The sequence below is a fragment of the Jaculus jaculus genome, chromosome 22, assembly GCF_020740685.1.
Source record: "Jaculus jaculus isolate mJacJac1 chromosome 22, mJacJac1.mat.Y.cur, whole genome shotgun sequence".
In the NCBI taxonomy this organism is placed as follows: Eukaryota; Metazoa; Chordata; class Mammalia; order Rodentia; family Dipodidae; genus Jaculus; species Jaculus jaculus.
The window spans coordinates 1,348,532-1,364,339 of record NC_059123.1 but is presented as its reverse complement, the minus strand read 5'-3'; the positions used below and the strand labels follow the sequence as shown (position 1 = coordinate 1,364,339).

At 47.2% G+C, this 15,808-nt stretch overlaps 1 protein-coding gene across 1 annotated transcript in view; it reads right to left on the bottom strand.

The window, feature by feature from the left end:
* Positions 1-15,808, bottom strand: part of Tmtc1 (transmembrane O-mannosyltransferase targeting cadherins 1) — a 189,634-nt gene that overhangs the window by 46,353 nt on the left and 127,473 nt on the right. Inside the window, exon 9 of the mRNA XM_004664370.2 lies at positions 6,025-6,146. Within this exon, the coding sequence (XP_004664427.2) occupies positions 6,025-6,146 (122 nt within the window). The remainder of the gene's footprint in view (positions 1-6,024; positions 6,147-15,808) is intronic.

Here is a 15,808-nt window from a genome sequence, read left to right as displayed (position 1 = left end):
AGCCATATGTTTATTAAACAGTGAAGCATGAGGCCAACCCAACGACTGAGATTCCGGTGCTCACACCACACGGCATCCTGCTACGGGGGCTTTGAGGTGACAGGCTGCCTCCAGTGTTCCTCACATCTTGTCCCACAGTGTCATCTACTTTCTTCCCGGATCTGCATTCCTAGGATCTCGCTAGCTGTAGAAATCAACTAACAGATCAGAAGGGATGGAAGGCGGTGAGATTCCCAGAGCTCCACAGCCAAGGACACAAAGTGTCTGCAGAAAAGAATGCCAAAGATCATGACAGAAACACTCAGCAGTTCCGACGTGTGTGCCTGAGAGCTTCCTATGCTCCAGACACTGCATAGTACTTGACACGAGCCTGCTCAATGTTTGTAGGACTAGGACGGCACTTGACACAAGGTAAGCCTTTAACCCTCAGCATCTCTCATCTCATGTTAGGAAGCTTAAAACCTGCATGAGTTAAATGTGCACAGCCCCAAAGCTACTAACAAGCCCAATTTGCATAGACTGACAGATGCTGAAGTCAGGTTTGCAAGCAAGCTCCTTCTATACAGGGCCAGGGAGCGAGCAGTTCAGACTCTTTCTCTGACTCACACAATCTTGTCCCCCAAGCACTGTGCCTCCACCTCCTGAACTCGAGAAGCACCCTCAAGGTCTCTCTGACCTTCCCATGCCATTCCGTCTCAGGCTTGTTTTCTTCCCCAGAAAGGCAGGATGGGCTTTCTTTGAAGTTCCCTTATCTACCTAAAGACTTAACCTACTGAGGAGAAGCATGTCTGCCTTTAAGCTTCTTACCACAAATGCCATTAACAGAGGAAGATTAAGTGCCTATCACAGAGGAGGAGACTGAAAGTCCCTCGGCACACCCAGAGCCCAGCAGGGGCCTCTGACGACTTGCTCTGCAGCCGTGCCCCGCTGCCCACTGCAGACCCAGGCAGGAGGAGAGCGGGGACCCACGCGTAAGCTGGGCAAGCTCCTTTCCAAAGCAACACGGGCGATGTCACACAGAGTGCACTAGGGTACTTCCCTGAGGTGGAAAGCACTCCTCCTTTCATCAAACTGCATTTTCCTACTGACCCTCCTTTTGGTGGGATCCCCTCCTCTTTATTTCTCCTGCTGCTCAGATCTTATGGTGGCCCCACATTATTGTTCCCACTGTGACTGACTACATACAGTATTCTACCCTTATGGACTGTCAATCTTCTTATGACAAGAAAACTTCACTGTCTGAAGATGACCGTGATAGAAACAAATGCCTTTAATGACATGAACTAAGGGCTGGTGTCAACTTGACATTAACCCATTTCCCAGGGTTTTGACTGAGTGGACGTGGGTAATTTTGCCACATGTCTTCTTGTACATGTGTGTTCTCCACGGTTGGTGCCAACTTGACATGGGTCCATTTCCTAGGGTCTTGACTGAGTGGACGTGGGTAATTTTGCCACATCTCCTTGTGTATGTGTGCTCTCCAGGGTTTGTGCCAGTTTGACATGAATCCATTTCCTAGGGTCTTGGCCAAGTGGCGCATTGTCAAACCAAGTCGCTTTGCCTGCCCCTCGAACATTACTGACTATGAGAATTGCAGTGACTCCAGTGTCTTCTGGAGTAAAGTCTTAAAGCCTGTTAGCCACGCAGTGCTAAGCAAATAGCTGACTACTTCTTTATCCAAGGACTTCTCCCTGCAAGTACAAGAAGGCTTCCCCTGGGTTGTGATGGCAGGAGAGGAGCCAGATTTGAGTGGCTTGTCCATTTGTCCACTGTTAGGGCCCAATGTTCAGACTCATCTGGGTTTTGCTGGGGCTGGAGGACCTGCCAGGCTCCAAGGAGGTTGGGTCAGACTCTGTATGGCGAGGTGCAAATGACTAAAGCCAAGGATTTCAAGACATATTGAAACAAGAGTAACAAGTTCACCAGCAAGGGTACAATCTCTCCTCTGTCTCCTTCCCTTTCCTCCTCTCTGCTAGGGATTGAACTAGGACCTCATACATGCTAAGCACATGCTCTACCGGTGTGCCGCACCATCACTGAAGTTTCCAGTCAACAACACGCGTTTCTGCATAAAGATGATCACCTCTGCTTTCAGGAGAATCATGAACACATCACACGTTTTCCTCAAGGGGCTTCATGACTGATGCTTTGGGAAGCGGCCATGGCCAACAGTGAGAGAAGATTCATGAAGGAAAATGTCCCGGAGTCCATCCCCAGCTCTGCTAAAAAGAAATGGTTTGGGAGATTTTTTTTTTTCCACCATGGCCAAAGCCTGCCCATAGACTTGGTAAGTGGAGCACGCATTCCCAGGAGCCGATACGTCCAGCAGATGTCTGCATTAGTGTAAAGTTCTCCTGTGCCCTCTCAGCAGCATTTTGTCCAGCTGTCCTTCATTCTCCACCGAGTTAGGGTAATTTTTGTTTTTTTCCTGAGAGAAGCCCATTGTTAGTAAAAAAAAAAAAAAAACCAAAAAACCAGTACTTATTATGTAGATCTGAAGGAGTTGCTAGACATTCCCTAAAGCCATAGCATGGAGGTGTGCTCATGTGGGATTTCATTTCTGACTCAGCCTAGGTCGCCACAGTGAGCCCAGTGTCGTAAGTGAAACGGCTCCCTTGCAAGTTCGATTACAAGAGCAAACCTGAAGGTCAGAGGAGTTATTAGGGGTAAACGTCTGGTCCATGAGCTCCTGTTTCCTCGAACTGTAACCTCCCAGTGTCTGAGCTTGAGCCCCATGGTTGGGTCTGTGACTCCAATGAAGGACCAGATTCCCCTAAGGAGGCAGTCACCTCCAATCATGGTTGGGTGGCTTGGTCAGCTGCTGAGACCATGCCTCGGCAGGGGCAGTGGTTCTGCTTGGCCACACCGGTGACATGGACAGAAGCCCAGGAGTCACTGGGCAGTAGAGTGTCCTCAAAGGAGGAGGACCTAGCAGCGGGTCTGCAAGGATCTGTGTGGGATGGTGGGGAATAACCTAGGTTTCAGTGAAGACTAGGTTGTTGAAATTGGTTTTGGAAATGTCTTCACTGAGTTTGCCTAAGAAAGCAAATCCAGATAGGTTCTCAGAGGCAGCAACTTGTTCTCAAAAATACTTAGGCTTCCTTCTTCTGTTTATTTGTTTTTTTTCAAGGTAGGGTGTCATTCTAGTACAGGCTGTCCTGGAATTCACTATGAAGTCTCACGGTGACCTCAGACTCCCAAGTGCCTTCCTGCTGGGATAGAGACGTGTGCCACCACACCCGGCTTGCTTATGTTTTCTTAGTCTCAACAGCTTTAACTCAAGTCATAGAGCTCGCAGGAGAATGGGCCATTCTATTTCTAGAGGAACATGACAGAGACAGGACCACAGAAGGCGTGGCAACAATGGCAGAGTCGTGGCCAGCTGGTTCTGGGGGACGAGAAGAGTGAGAAAGAGTCCTGACTTGGCCAAGCCCCATGTAAACAGCTGACGATGGTACTGCGACCCCCACAGTGTCCTTCCTTCCTTCCCAAGAAATCTCCTCTGTCTGGAAGACTCCCTAGGACTTGACTCTCAGGGTCCTGGGGTATCAAGTCTCAGTCACCCACTGGGGCTGGAGGGAAATCAGTCTGTCATATTTCTAGTTTTCCTTTTCCTGTTTAAGGAGAGGAATTCTCGTCAGAGCAGGATCAGACCTGGGCAGTGGGGTTCCAGCTCCAGCAGGACGCAGGTTCCACTTCTGAAGCCCTGACCACAGTGTCAGGGCCACAACGAGACTGCTCCTCATGGGCCGCGGAGGCCAGAACATGCTCTAAGTTTGTTTATGCTGACCTCATTTAATACCCGTAACGTGATGCTGAATTCTCTGCCGTTATTATGCCCACTGTACATGGTGAAGGAAACGTCAGCTTAGAGGAACCACACTAAGTTTAAGCTAAAATTTAAATGCAGGTCCTCTAGCTTCAGGCCATGATGTGATCCACATGCATGATGAATATAACATGTGCTTCACGGTGCATGAAATACGTTGAGCACTCACCCAATGTCAGCATACAGCCAATGACAAACTAGCGCTAAGGAGTCCTAATAGTATCTTAAGGAATATTAGGACCTAAGAGTTGGGAGGGAAGCACTGGCTCTTGTCAATCATGATTTAATCAACACCGGGAGCAGATGCTGAAACACACTTGTTTCTTAACCTGGAATTCTGTACAGCTTTTACTGACAAGGCAGCATTCTCTGCATACGGGCTGGGTGAGGAGCCTGGCTCTGCCTGCTCTCCACGAGGGAAGGCTGGCCCAGCTCTCTCCCTTGACCTGAGCACACAGCACAGATCCACGTCTTCTCTCCCTCCCACAAGCTCAGAGTAATCCTTAACACTGCTGTCAAGTTCCCACAGGCTCTTATCTTCAGGCAATGTGGGATACAAAAGAACATCTTATGTCACTGTGTTCAAGAGCGTTTGCCTTCTACATTGTTCTGATGACCTGGAAAGAGAGCTGTAGCTGTCTCTTGGACTCCCTGGGCCAAGTCAAGACACAATACTGCAAATCCTCAGGAAAAATGCTAAGTTTTGCTAGAGGGAGACTATAAAACTAATTTCTAGCTACATGTGATTTGAAATGCTTGGTGTAGTGACATTCCTTTTTTAAAATGTTCACTATCATACTGTATGGAAGTTGTCATACAACACAGGAAAATCAGCTTCAAAAACACAGTAACGGGTTGATGGCTCAGTCAGTAAACTGCTAATGGCACAAGCATGAGGCTCTGTGTTTAGATTCTTCACACCCATATGAAAGCTGGGCATTATAGTGTGTGCCTGTAATCCCAGAGTGAGAAAGGCATACACAGGGTCCTCAGGACTTCTGGCCAGCTATGTAGCTGAACTGGTGAGTCCTAAGTTCAGTGAGAGACCCTGTTGTAAAAAATAAGGTAGCTAGGGAGATGGCTCCGCTGTTAAAGGCACTAGCTTTCCAAGCCTGACAGCCTGAGTTGAATTCCCTAGTACTTATGTAAAGCCAGATGTTCAAAGAGTAAGGTGGAGAATGGCTAAGGAAGACGCCCGACATTAACTTCTGGCCTACATGCATGCACATACATGTATATGTGCACACATGCACACCACAGACATATACATGCTAAAATATAGCATCATAAATCAAAATGTTAATTTTAGGGGGATTATAAAAAAAGCATTCATTCTTTTCTTTTTGGTTTTATGAGACAGGTTCTCATGTAACCCAGACCAGCCTTGAACTCACTATGTAGCAGAGTTAGGTCAGCCTTCAACTGCTGATCTTCTTGTCTCTACTTCCCAAGTGCTGATTGTAGGGTTACCCCACCACACTAAGATAAAATCTCATTGCTAAAAAAGGATGGTCTCAGCCAGGGGTGGTGATGCATGCCTTTAATCCCAGCCCTGGGAGGCAGAGGTAGGAGGACTGCCATGAGTTCGAGGCCACCCTGAGTCTACATAGTGAATTCCAGGTCAGCCTAAGCTAGAGTGAGACCCTACCTCCCAAAATCCAAAAAAAAAACAAAAGCTTCAAGTCTTGCCCAAAGTCACATACACGGTAAACGGCAGAACCAAGACTATGTCCCCATTCAGTGATGCTTCAGGCCCCTGACAAGAAAAAAATGGCCTTGGAACAATGACATCTAAATGCGACAAGAGAGCAGACAAGCTCCAGCGAAGGTCACATGTTCAGAATTCAGAATTCAGTGACTTTATGTAAGCACACAATGTGAGTGTCATTTTTAATTTTAGGTAGTTTTCCCCAAGGACACGCTTTATTGAGATTATTTCAAATTAAAGGTTGGGGGATAGGTAACAAAAGACTGTTGAACATAATTTTATGTAAATCAATGACTATTTCTAAAAATTATCATGGCTACATATAATAAAAGGATTTTGACAAAAACGGCGTGGTGAGCAACGGCAGATAGCCCTCTGTGAGCTGGCCCCTCCCACCCTTCCTGTGCCGAGGAAGCGCCCCACCCTGAGCTCCCGGAGGACCTGCCCTCCACCACTCAAGGACTGGCCGAGGTCGGAGGGTCATTACCTCGGCATGTAAAGGACTCTTTCGGCCACCACAAAGCCCACCCTGAAGAAGAGGTTGCTGGCCGGAATGAACGGGAACACGAGGAACAGCAAGCCCACTAACACTTCCTTGTGCTCCAGCCTCTGAAACACACAACAGGGAAGGACAGATTAATTTTCACTGACCACCACTCCCCTCCGCACATCCCCATCTCCCATTTTCAAGTCAAGGAATGAGGAGGTCAGACTGCAAACCTTGGGGCCAGCGAGCTGAGGGGTCATCGATGAACCGCAGGAGGAGCTGGTACATCAGTCCTCACCCTGCCTGACACACATCCCCCACCAGGACATCCGATGCGGGTGCAGTAGGCACGACCACACCCATTGCTCTGGGCTGCCCTCAGCAACCCTGTGCTGTTCTCCCCTACAGACTTTTTAGTCCCCCAACACGGTTCAAAGCACTGAGCAGAGTCAGGCACACTGGGGTACCTAGGGACTCAGTGAGGAGGAATTCAATAGGGGGGAATCTACTGGGAAGAGCCAAGTGTAACTTGAAAGAAATGTCATGTTAATGGTAAAATTGAGGACTCCCATGTGGGCCTGTTAAATTGAAGACTTTTTTTTTAGCACCTCTGAAATTAAGCCAGCAAAGCAAGCCATTTTTTATTTCTGATTTTTGAGACAGGGTCTCCCTAAGTAACGTTGGCTGGCCTGGTTCTCATGGCCATTCAAATCCTCCTCAGTGCTGGGCTTACAGGTGTGAGCCACCACTCATGGGCGCAAGCATATTTACTGAGATAATGTTAAAAATGTACTAAATCAGCAAAGGACCTTTTCCTAATATTGGTATAGATTTTTCTTATTTTTTGTGATTAATATTTGTGTAAATTAACACGTAAAGATTTTGATAATTAATAATTTTCAGGAATACTTTTTCTTGCTTGTGTGTGTGGTATACGGACATCTTGCACATGCCTGTGGGTGTGCTTCCCTGAAGTAGCCAGAGATGAACATCTACCATTCTTATTTGAGTCAGTCTCTTCCTGACCCCTGAGCTTTCTGCTTTTTAGAAGCACAGGCAGCTCACTGATCTCTGCTCCCCTTTGTATGAGTGGGTTACAGGCGTGCATGGCCATGCCCAGCTATTTCTGTAGGCTCTGCAGACCCAAACTCTGGCAGGGTCAGGCCCCCTCATACCCTCATGCTTGCACAGGAAGCTCACTTAACTGCTGCACCATCTCTTGAGCCCATAAGAAATATTTTTAAATGTCTATGACCACATGTTGTAATGGAAATTGTATAAATCACTTTATAGTCCCACATGCTTATATGCTAAAACTGTGTTTGAAGAGTTCTATTACTTTGACGTATTTGATATTATTGTTTTGAGGCAGGGTCTCACTCTAGCTGTGGCTGATCTGGAACTCACGTTGTAGCCCAGGCTGGCCTTAAAATCATGGTGATTCCCTGACCTTGGTCTCCTGAATGCTGGAATTACAGGCATGTGCCACCATGCCTTGCTTAAATGTTATTCTTTTAAAAACCATTTAAGAGCCAGACTTGATGGTGCACGCCTATAATCACAGAACTCAGGTGCCACAGGCTGGAGAACTGCTGAAATTTCAGGCTATTCTGGATCACAAAAAAAGAAAAGCTTTAAGAAGAAAACCAAATGGAACTTTTCCTTTGAATATTCCATATTTAATGTTTCTGATAAATGTGAACATTTAAATAGTGAAGTTAAGGGGGCCAGAGGGATGGCTTAGTGGTTAAGGTGCTTGCCTGCAAATCTAAAGAACCCAGGTTCAATTCCCCAGGACCCACATGGGCCAGATGCACAAGGTGGCACATGCATCTGGAGTTTGTTTGCAGCAGCTGAATGCCCTGGCGCAACCATTCCCTTTATCTCTCACTCTCTCTCTCTCTCTCTGCCTCTTTTTCTGTCAAATAAATAAATATATAAAATATTTTTAATAGTGAAGTTAATATTTTTAATAACTGGAAAATAAGAGAAATTCACAAATATAAATAAAACTCCCAACAGCACCTACAGTGCTTTAAGAATGCAAAGTCAAAGGCTTTGCACACCTTGGGTATTTGTTACCAAGACTGTAGAAAGACCTTTGCTTTATTAACTACTACCCATAAAGTAACAACATTTCTCAGAGCAGTTCTATATAGTTTGAACAGTTTCCCTTAAATGATTTAGTTCTATAGTAATGACCTCATTTTATTCATTTATTTATTTTTGCCTAAATAAATCACACTTTTTAGGAGAAAAAGAATAGCAGTTATATCATAAGCCTGCACCTCAAATGAATGCAGAAGGATGTTTCTGGGGTCACCCAAAAGAGAGAGAGAGACGATTCGGTTCCTTTTATTTAAAACCTGCAAACACTCTTGGGTTACAGTCCATGCTTACAAAGTAATTTCAGTTCCAGAACTTGGAGCTCTTACAAAGAAGTGACAGCCTTGCAGAATCCTGCCCTGGCAGGGTGGCAGAGGCAACACCCCAGAGAGCCTTCTTCTGAGGTCCTCACTGACCCCGAGCTGGCACTGCGCACTCACTGATGCTCCCTGCTGTACACGTCCTCCTCCTCCCTCGGCCCCCCTCTCTTCCTCTTCCTCCTCCCTCTCCCCTCCCCCTCTTCCTCCTCTTCTTCACCCTCCCTCTCCCCTCCTTCTCCTCTTCTTCTTCTCTTAGAAATAGTTGTTTACTGCTTTTGACTACAGAAGTGTTCACATGTTTTCCCAAAGAGGTTCCTAACCTGTATGCACTACTCCTAAGTCACCCTAGGGAGGAAAAATCAACGCAGGTGCGACAGTCTAGGGTCAAGCTGTGGGCCCGGGCCAGGGTGGTGTTTGCTCCTATGAACTGGACCCTTAGCCCTCATCAGAGTGTTCAGGCTAGCCTCCATGGGTCTGAAGGCCACTGTCTTCCCAGCCCAGCACCCCACCTTTGCCTGACCACAGCCCCTATGGCCTGCTTGTTCCACAGAGCACCACCAAGTGGGCAACTCCTTCCCCTAGTGGAGGACAGGCGAGAGCAAGGCCAGACTCCCTGCCCGCTCCTGACCCGGCTCACCAGGGCTGACTCTGCTGGGGACATGGAGACGGGAGCTGGGGACACCAAACTCCCCAAGAGGAGTATGTCCAGATGGGAAAATCATGCTGCGTTCCTGGTTCCTCCACCAGGCCCTTCAGGTGCTAGCTGATGTCACTGCTTGCATCTTGAGTCATACTTGTGTGTCTGCCGTCTTAAATGTCTGTCTTTCCAGCAACTGTGAGCTCCGTGAGGACAGGGGACTCCTCAGCTGTCGCCACGGCACAGCTGTTGTGGCGCTCCAAACAAACAATTGCTGAGTAAAGTGACTAAATGTGACAGGTCAGAAAGAGAGTGGGTGGAAGGAGGTGAGAACAGGGGGAAGTGATCCAGGCTTCAGGAATAAGTGCATACCAGTCAGGTAGCGGTGCGTATGGGGAGGAGAGGACTCGGAGGGCACGAGGAAAGCGAGCACCGGCTACCTTCCCCGCTGGCTGATCGTGAGCGGGGTCCTCGTGAAGTCTACATGAGGTCTACAGCGTCGGATCCCGACTGGGAGCCACAGTGGGGAGGGCGCTGTGTTTTATAGGTGTTTGCCTTGATTTAAAATACCCAGTCGAAGACAGCAGCACAATGCCCATGTTGTGTTATTTTATTCTGAGAACAGTATTAATAAAACTTCCTTATCTTCAAATTATATTCTTCCATCTTTCCCAGTCAGTCAAGAGAGACAAAGAATACCCAGAGAACAAACTTCTGACAAGAAGGGACACATCAGAGACATGGCTAAACTATCAACAATCAGAAAGAAAGAAGGGGGACCCACTTTATATTCCGTGGGTTGGATCACAGGGGTGATGACATGTCATTTCAGAACAATATTAAGATGTAGCTTACACAGTACATAATGGGAGGAAAGCAAAAAGAAATCTGTGGCATTTTTTTCAAGGTACACGTCACATATCTCATTGATGTCTAGGAAAAGAACTTTTCTAATTCTCAGCTACTTCAGGGAGGGAGACCTGGCATTGAAAGCCAGCAACAGAGCATGGCATGCCACTTGTCTCTATGGCTCTGTCACTTCAGGGAAGTAATTCTCTGACTTGGTGATGGGTCTGAAGAAGCAGAAGATTCAGACACCTAATTATCTACAAGAAGAATGTGGGGGAGACACATGACAATCAGTGTTAGCTTTGGTATTTCCCATCAGGCCCAGGACAAAGCCAGAGCAGCCTCCACTGAACTGCCCAGAAATAAGAAGTCACATCTCAACTAAGGGTCCATGGAGGGTGGCCAGGGCCAGACTCGCTCAGGAACCAATGCACACCTGGCCCAATAGCAAAGGGACCAGCTTCCTTATCTCTTCTCTCTCTCTTTCACACTCATGCACACACACCCTGGGAGCTTCCTACTTATTCCCTCTTCTCTCTCTCTTTTACACACATATGCACACACATCCTGGGAACTTCTTGTTTATCTCTTCTCTCTCTCTTCCACACTCATGCACACACCTTGGGAGCTTCCTGTTTATTCCCTCTTCTCTCTCTTACACACACATGCACACACACCCTGGGAGCTTCCCGTTTATTCCCTCTTCTCTCTTCCACACTCATGCACACACCTTGGGAGCTTCCTGTTTATTCCCTCTTCTCTCTCTCTTAAACACACATGCACATACACCCTAGGAGCTTCCTGTTTATTCCCTCTTCTCTCTCTCTTACACACACATGCACACACACCCTGGGAGCTTCCTGTTTATTCCCTCTTCTCTCTCTTCCACACTCATGCACACACCCTGGGAGTTTCCTGTTTATTCCCTCTTCTCTCTCTCTTCCACACTCATGCACACACCCTGGGAGTTTCCTGTTTATTCCCTCTTCTCTCTCTCTTCCACACTCATGCACACACACCCTGGGAGCTTCCTGTTTATTCCCTCTTCTCTCTCTCTTCCACACACGCGAACACACAACCTGGAAGGTGGGATTAAAGGTGTGCCACCATGCCTAACTATTACCCTTACTTTTTCTACAGGAAATCTATCTATTATTCTTTACTTGCACAAACTCACGTCTGTGGTTTATTCAAAATATTAACATCTCTGAATTCACAAAAGCCTTCACATTTATTGATATTACTCAGGATGAAGATAATATGGACTGGACAGAAGGCAGCTGACCTCACCCTCAACATTCCACTTGGGAAACCAACGCTCAGACCAGACCATGCCAAGCTCGAGGAAGAAGAGGAGAGAGAAAGCCTATGTGTTTGGAACACTGGTTCTGCCTACTCCACACCAATCGCCTTGAACTCATCCCACAGTCATGGTGCCCACACTGTGCCAAGCTGCCTCCTGTGTGCCTGACCTGACTTGCCCTGCCCTGGCACGGTTATTTCATTTCCATTCTAACAACCTGCTGGCTTCCACTTCTGCCCAGCAGTGGTGGACTTGCCTCTTTACAGGCACACAGGAACCCTTTGAATAAGGACTGTCCCTACAAACTCATGCAGGGATTTAATCCCCAAAGCCTTACCTGAGCGGTGGTGTCGGTGTGGACTGGGGAGATGGCTCTGTAGTTAAGAGCATTTCCTGTGCTAGCATGAGGGCTGCGGGGGGGGGGGGGGGGTCTCTGAGCTCTGTTCTCAGCACCCATGCAAACAGCTGGGCATGGCCGTGCACATCTGTAACCCCAGTCCTGTGGGGAGCAGGGACTAGAGAAGCACTGGGGCTCATGAGACAAAGCTCCGAAATCAGTGAGGAGACTCCGTCTCAAGGGGACAAGTGAAGAAGCAATGCAGCTGGCACCTGTGTTCTCTTCCAGTTTCTTCACTCTCACAGGGCCTCACTTCTGCACACATTCAGGCATGAATCACACACATACAAACCTCATCCCCACTGCATGCGCACAAGCAAAAAATTAATAGTAGTAAGGGTAATAATAACGAATTAGAAATTGTGTTTTAATCTAGAAAAAAAAAAGAGTGTGGAAATTTAACCTCTGTGGTGTTCAAAGGGGCCTTTGCGAAGTAATTAGATCTGAAGAGGTCATTAAGGTAAGCTCCATGACTGAATCCTGCGCCAGGGCAGCATTACATTTTGAGCTGCCCAAAGTGTAAATTAAACCTTTGCTCTTTGCTCTTAAAAGGAGGGTACCTCGGAAAGCGTGTGGCAGCGTCAAACACTAGACAAACAGCCTCCCCGCGAAAGCTCCGCTGGGAGCTGGGCCAAGGCTTTCCTGCGCTGCCCCAGCGCCCCAAAGCGCGGCAGCCAGCGCGCACCCCACTTGGCTCAGGCCCCCTGTGTCATTTCCTCATTCTCGCGAGCTCAGGCATTTTCTTGCAAAGGTACGTGGTGTAAAATCGTGAAGGGGGAAACGAATGAAGGAGTTATGTGCCCTCAGAGACAAAAGGAGGCCATAAACTCCATGTCTTCTCTGTGCCAGACTAAACACTGCTTTTCCTCATGCTAAACTCTCTCAGTCCAGAGGAGATGCCAGATGCACTAATGAGCCAGAACAGGGCAGAGGGCACATTGGAACCCGTGTTCAAAACTGACATTTTAGACTTCTGCTCTCTGGCTCTGAACTTTGTTATTTATTTATTTGTCGCACAAAGCTCTCTGCTTGATTTTTTTTTTTTTTAATTTCCTAGAGAGAACCTACTGGGTGAGGTTAAGTGAGGTAGAATGCCAAATCTTTCCGACAGCTTTCCCCTGAGAAAAAGCTAATTTATAGCTTTATTTGGAACTGTAAGGTGATATTCTGCTGAAGTGTGTTTTTAAATGTTTAAAGAGAAATGAAAGCAAACACTTTTTTAGACTGTACTTTATGGAAAATTTCAGTGAAGTAAAAAACTGTCCCTTTACTTTAAGCTAAGTAAGCCCTACGAAGGGGTTAAAGGAAATCAAAAATTGAAGAAGTGTTGCTTAGTAAGCCTCTTCCTCATCAGAGTCAAAGTAATACAGGAATTGAAGGAGACACGGGAAATGTCAGAAGGGAAATTTCCTCATTTTGTTGGGGACAAAAACAACAAAAAGGCATTAGAAAGGTGATGTTGTATGTGTGTGTTTTTTCGAGGTAGGGTCTCACTCTAGCTCAGGCTGACTTGGAATTCACTCTGTAGTCTCAGGGTGGCCTTGAACTCATGGTGATCCTCCTACCTCTGTCTCCCGAGTGCTGGGATTAAAGATGTACACCACCATGTACAGCTGATTTTTTAGAAAAGGACTAGACAAGAGAGATGGAAGGGAGTGGTGAGACAAGCTACTTCTAAAGGTCTGTTCCACGCTTGAATAGCCCGTCCTCCTTCCACAGCCAACGCCAAGTGTGAGGAGAGGCACGAGGCCTCCACTGTGGTCTGCTTTGGTAGCAGTATCAGGCTCACAGCAGAAAAGGTCTTCTGGTACGCAGGCAGCCAGGTGAGGCTCTGCCAAGAAGTCTGGAGAAGTTCGCCCCGTAACGCTCGATAAATGCAAGCCCAAGAATTCTGCAATCTACAAAGGGTGACAGGATGTGGCACACGTGCGTTCCTTGTCTTATGTTCTGCTCAAGTGAATCTGTGAATGGTTTGAGAGGGTCATCTACTCCTGACATCAAAACTCTCAGAGAATGGACATGCCCTGACCACTAGCCAAAAATGGATTAAGACAGAGGGCTTGACAGATCTTGATAAATGAATACTAAATCAACATGATCTTTGAGAAGGTCTGAGGGAGAGATAATGATGACTTCTAACATAAGAAAACAAATACTAAGATGAAAGCCTCCTTCCTAGTGAGGATCGCAAAGGGCATTTGCATTTTTAGTGACCACAGCGATGTGAAGAATGAGCTGGGTGGACAGCTCTGTGGGCTGAAGGCCGACATTTGAGAGCTTAGTGCGCTGAGCTTATCTTTCCATCTTCAACTGTCATGAACTGCTTGGCACAGATCTTCCAGGACTATTTTAGCTTCACAGGATGTCTTGGCTAGGGAGGGAAGGAGGCATGAATGCATTCTCATTTCTTTCCCATCTGTAAGGAGTCAGCTAGGAGCCACACTGGATTCAAACACAAGGCAGAGTCACATGTGAATCTCACTTTCATGGGCTGGCGCCAACAGGGGCAGTTGCTCCCTTAGAAGCCCATGTGTGGCTGGCAGTCCTGTCTCACTGTGACTCTTGGTCAGAGACTTCCCCTCAGGAGTCATCCCCCTCCTGCAAAGCAGAGTGCTTCAGACGGTTTTGTGTTATGAGGCAGGCAAGATGTCTTACTTCTTCATAGAGCAAGTCATATGCACTGAAAAGCATGATTTGGCCACCACTCGGAACTGCCACTTATCAGGCAGAGACCCTGTTGCGCTCCAGGGTTATGGGGAGGCGGAACGGCAAGGAATGTGCTCTCACTCTCCCAGTGGAGATGCAAGTGTCTAAGCTACGTGATTTCTGAAGTCACCACCTCACCTGCTTTTATCACGCAAGCTGTGGAGGGGGGATTGCTCACTTCACATTACTCTGTACGCAGTGACAAAGCGGCGAGTGATCTCTCCCAAGACTGAAGAACAGTGAGATTCACTTGGAAGGAAAGCCCCAGGAACTACTCATCAGGCGGTCTGGTTTCTGGTTACCCCCAACCAAAGTGCCTCCTATAAACGTCCTGCAATTCAGTAGACAAGAACCATTTCCTGCTTTGGAAATGCATGAGGATAACAGCTTGATGGATAATTTTGCTTTCACAGAGGTGCTTAAAGGGTTCTCTTCACAAATTACTGACATGACATTCTTCCCTCATTGTTCACTTACCGTTGACACAGCTTAAATTTCGTGAACTAGTAAAATGCAGCAAAGTACATAAATGAAGGCCTTGTATTTCCAAAAGGTATCAAATACTTGCATTTTTCCAAGTTCAGACATGCACACACATTATTCTCATTGTTTAGCTGTTTGTGTTTTTTTCCCCTTTATGAGGCTGACCTGGAATTCACTATGTGGTCTCTGGATGGCCTCAAATTCCCAGTGACTCTCCTTCCTCTGCTTCCCAAGTGCTGGGATTAAACGCATGCACCACCACGCCCTGCTATGCTCACTGTTGAAAGCAAGGCAGACACACAGGGAAAAGGACCCATTCCCACCAAGTGCCCCAGCCTAATCTCTAAAGTGTACATGAGAGAGAACACTCATTAATACAAGGCGAGGCTTGACATAAGAGTAAGACATTGTCCCAAAGGATATGGTAAGATACAGTATTTTTCTTTGGGAACGCCTACAAGACAGTAGGAAACAAAGCACTGGACAGGGCTGGGGAGATGAATCATCCTTTAAGGGTGTTTGCTCCGCAAGTGTGAGGGCCTCTCGGGCTGCAGACCACTGAGCTCAACCCTCAGGACCCATGTGAAAGAACCCACGCACATCTGCAGCCTGGGTCCAAATCAGGACGAGGCTGGAGTCACTGCAGGACCGCCGACTGACCACAGCTCCAGACTGCGGGAGAGACCTGATCTCAAGGAGAAAAGCATGTGGAAAAGCAGCAAGAGAAGGGCACTCAATGTTCTCCTCTGGCCCCTGCATACATGCGCATGGGATGCATGCATCTGGACACACACAGCATAAAGCACACTGTCCTTTACACAAACTACACACACGGGCAAAGACAAAACAACATCACTCTTTTAGATACGAAAACAAAGGGTGAACATGCTTCTTTAACAAGTGCTGGTGTTCATTTTCAAATGAAGACCTAGAGGGCTGGAGAGATGGCCTAGCGGTTAAGCGCTTGCCTGTGAAGCCTAAGA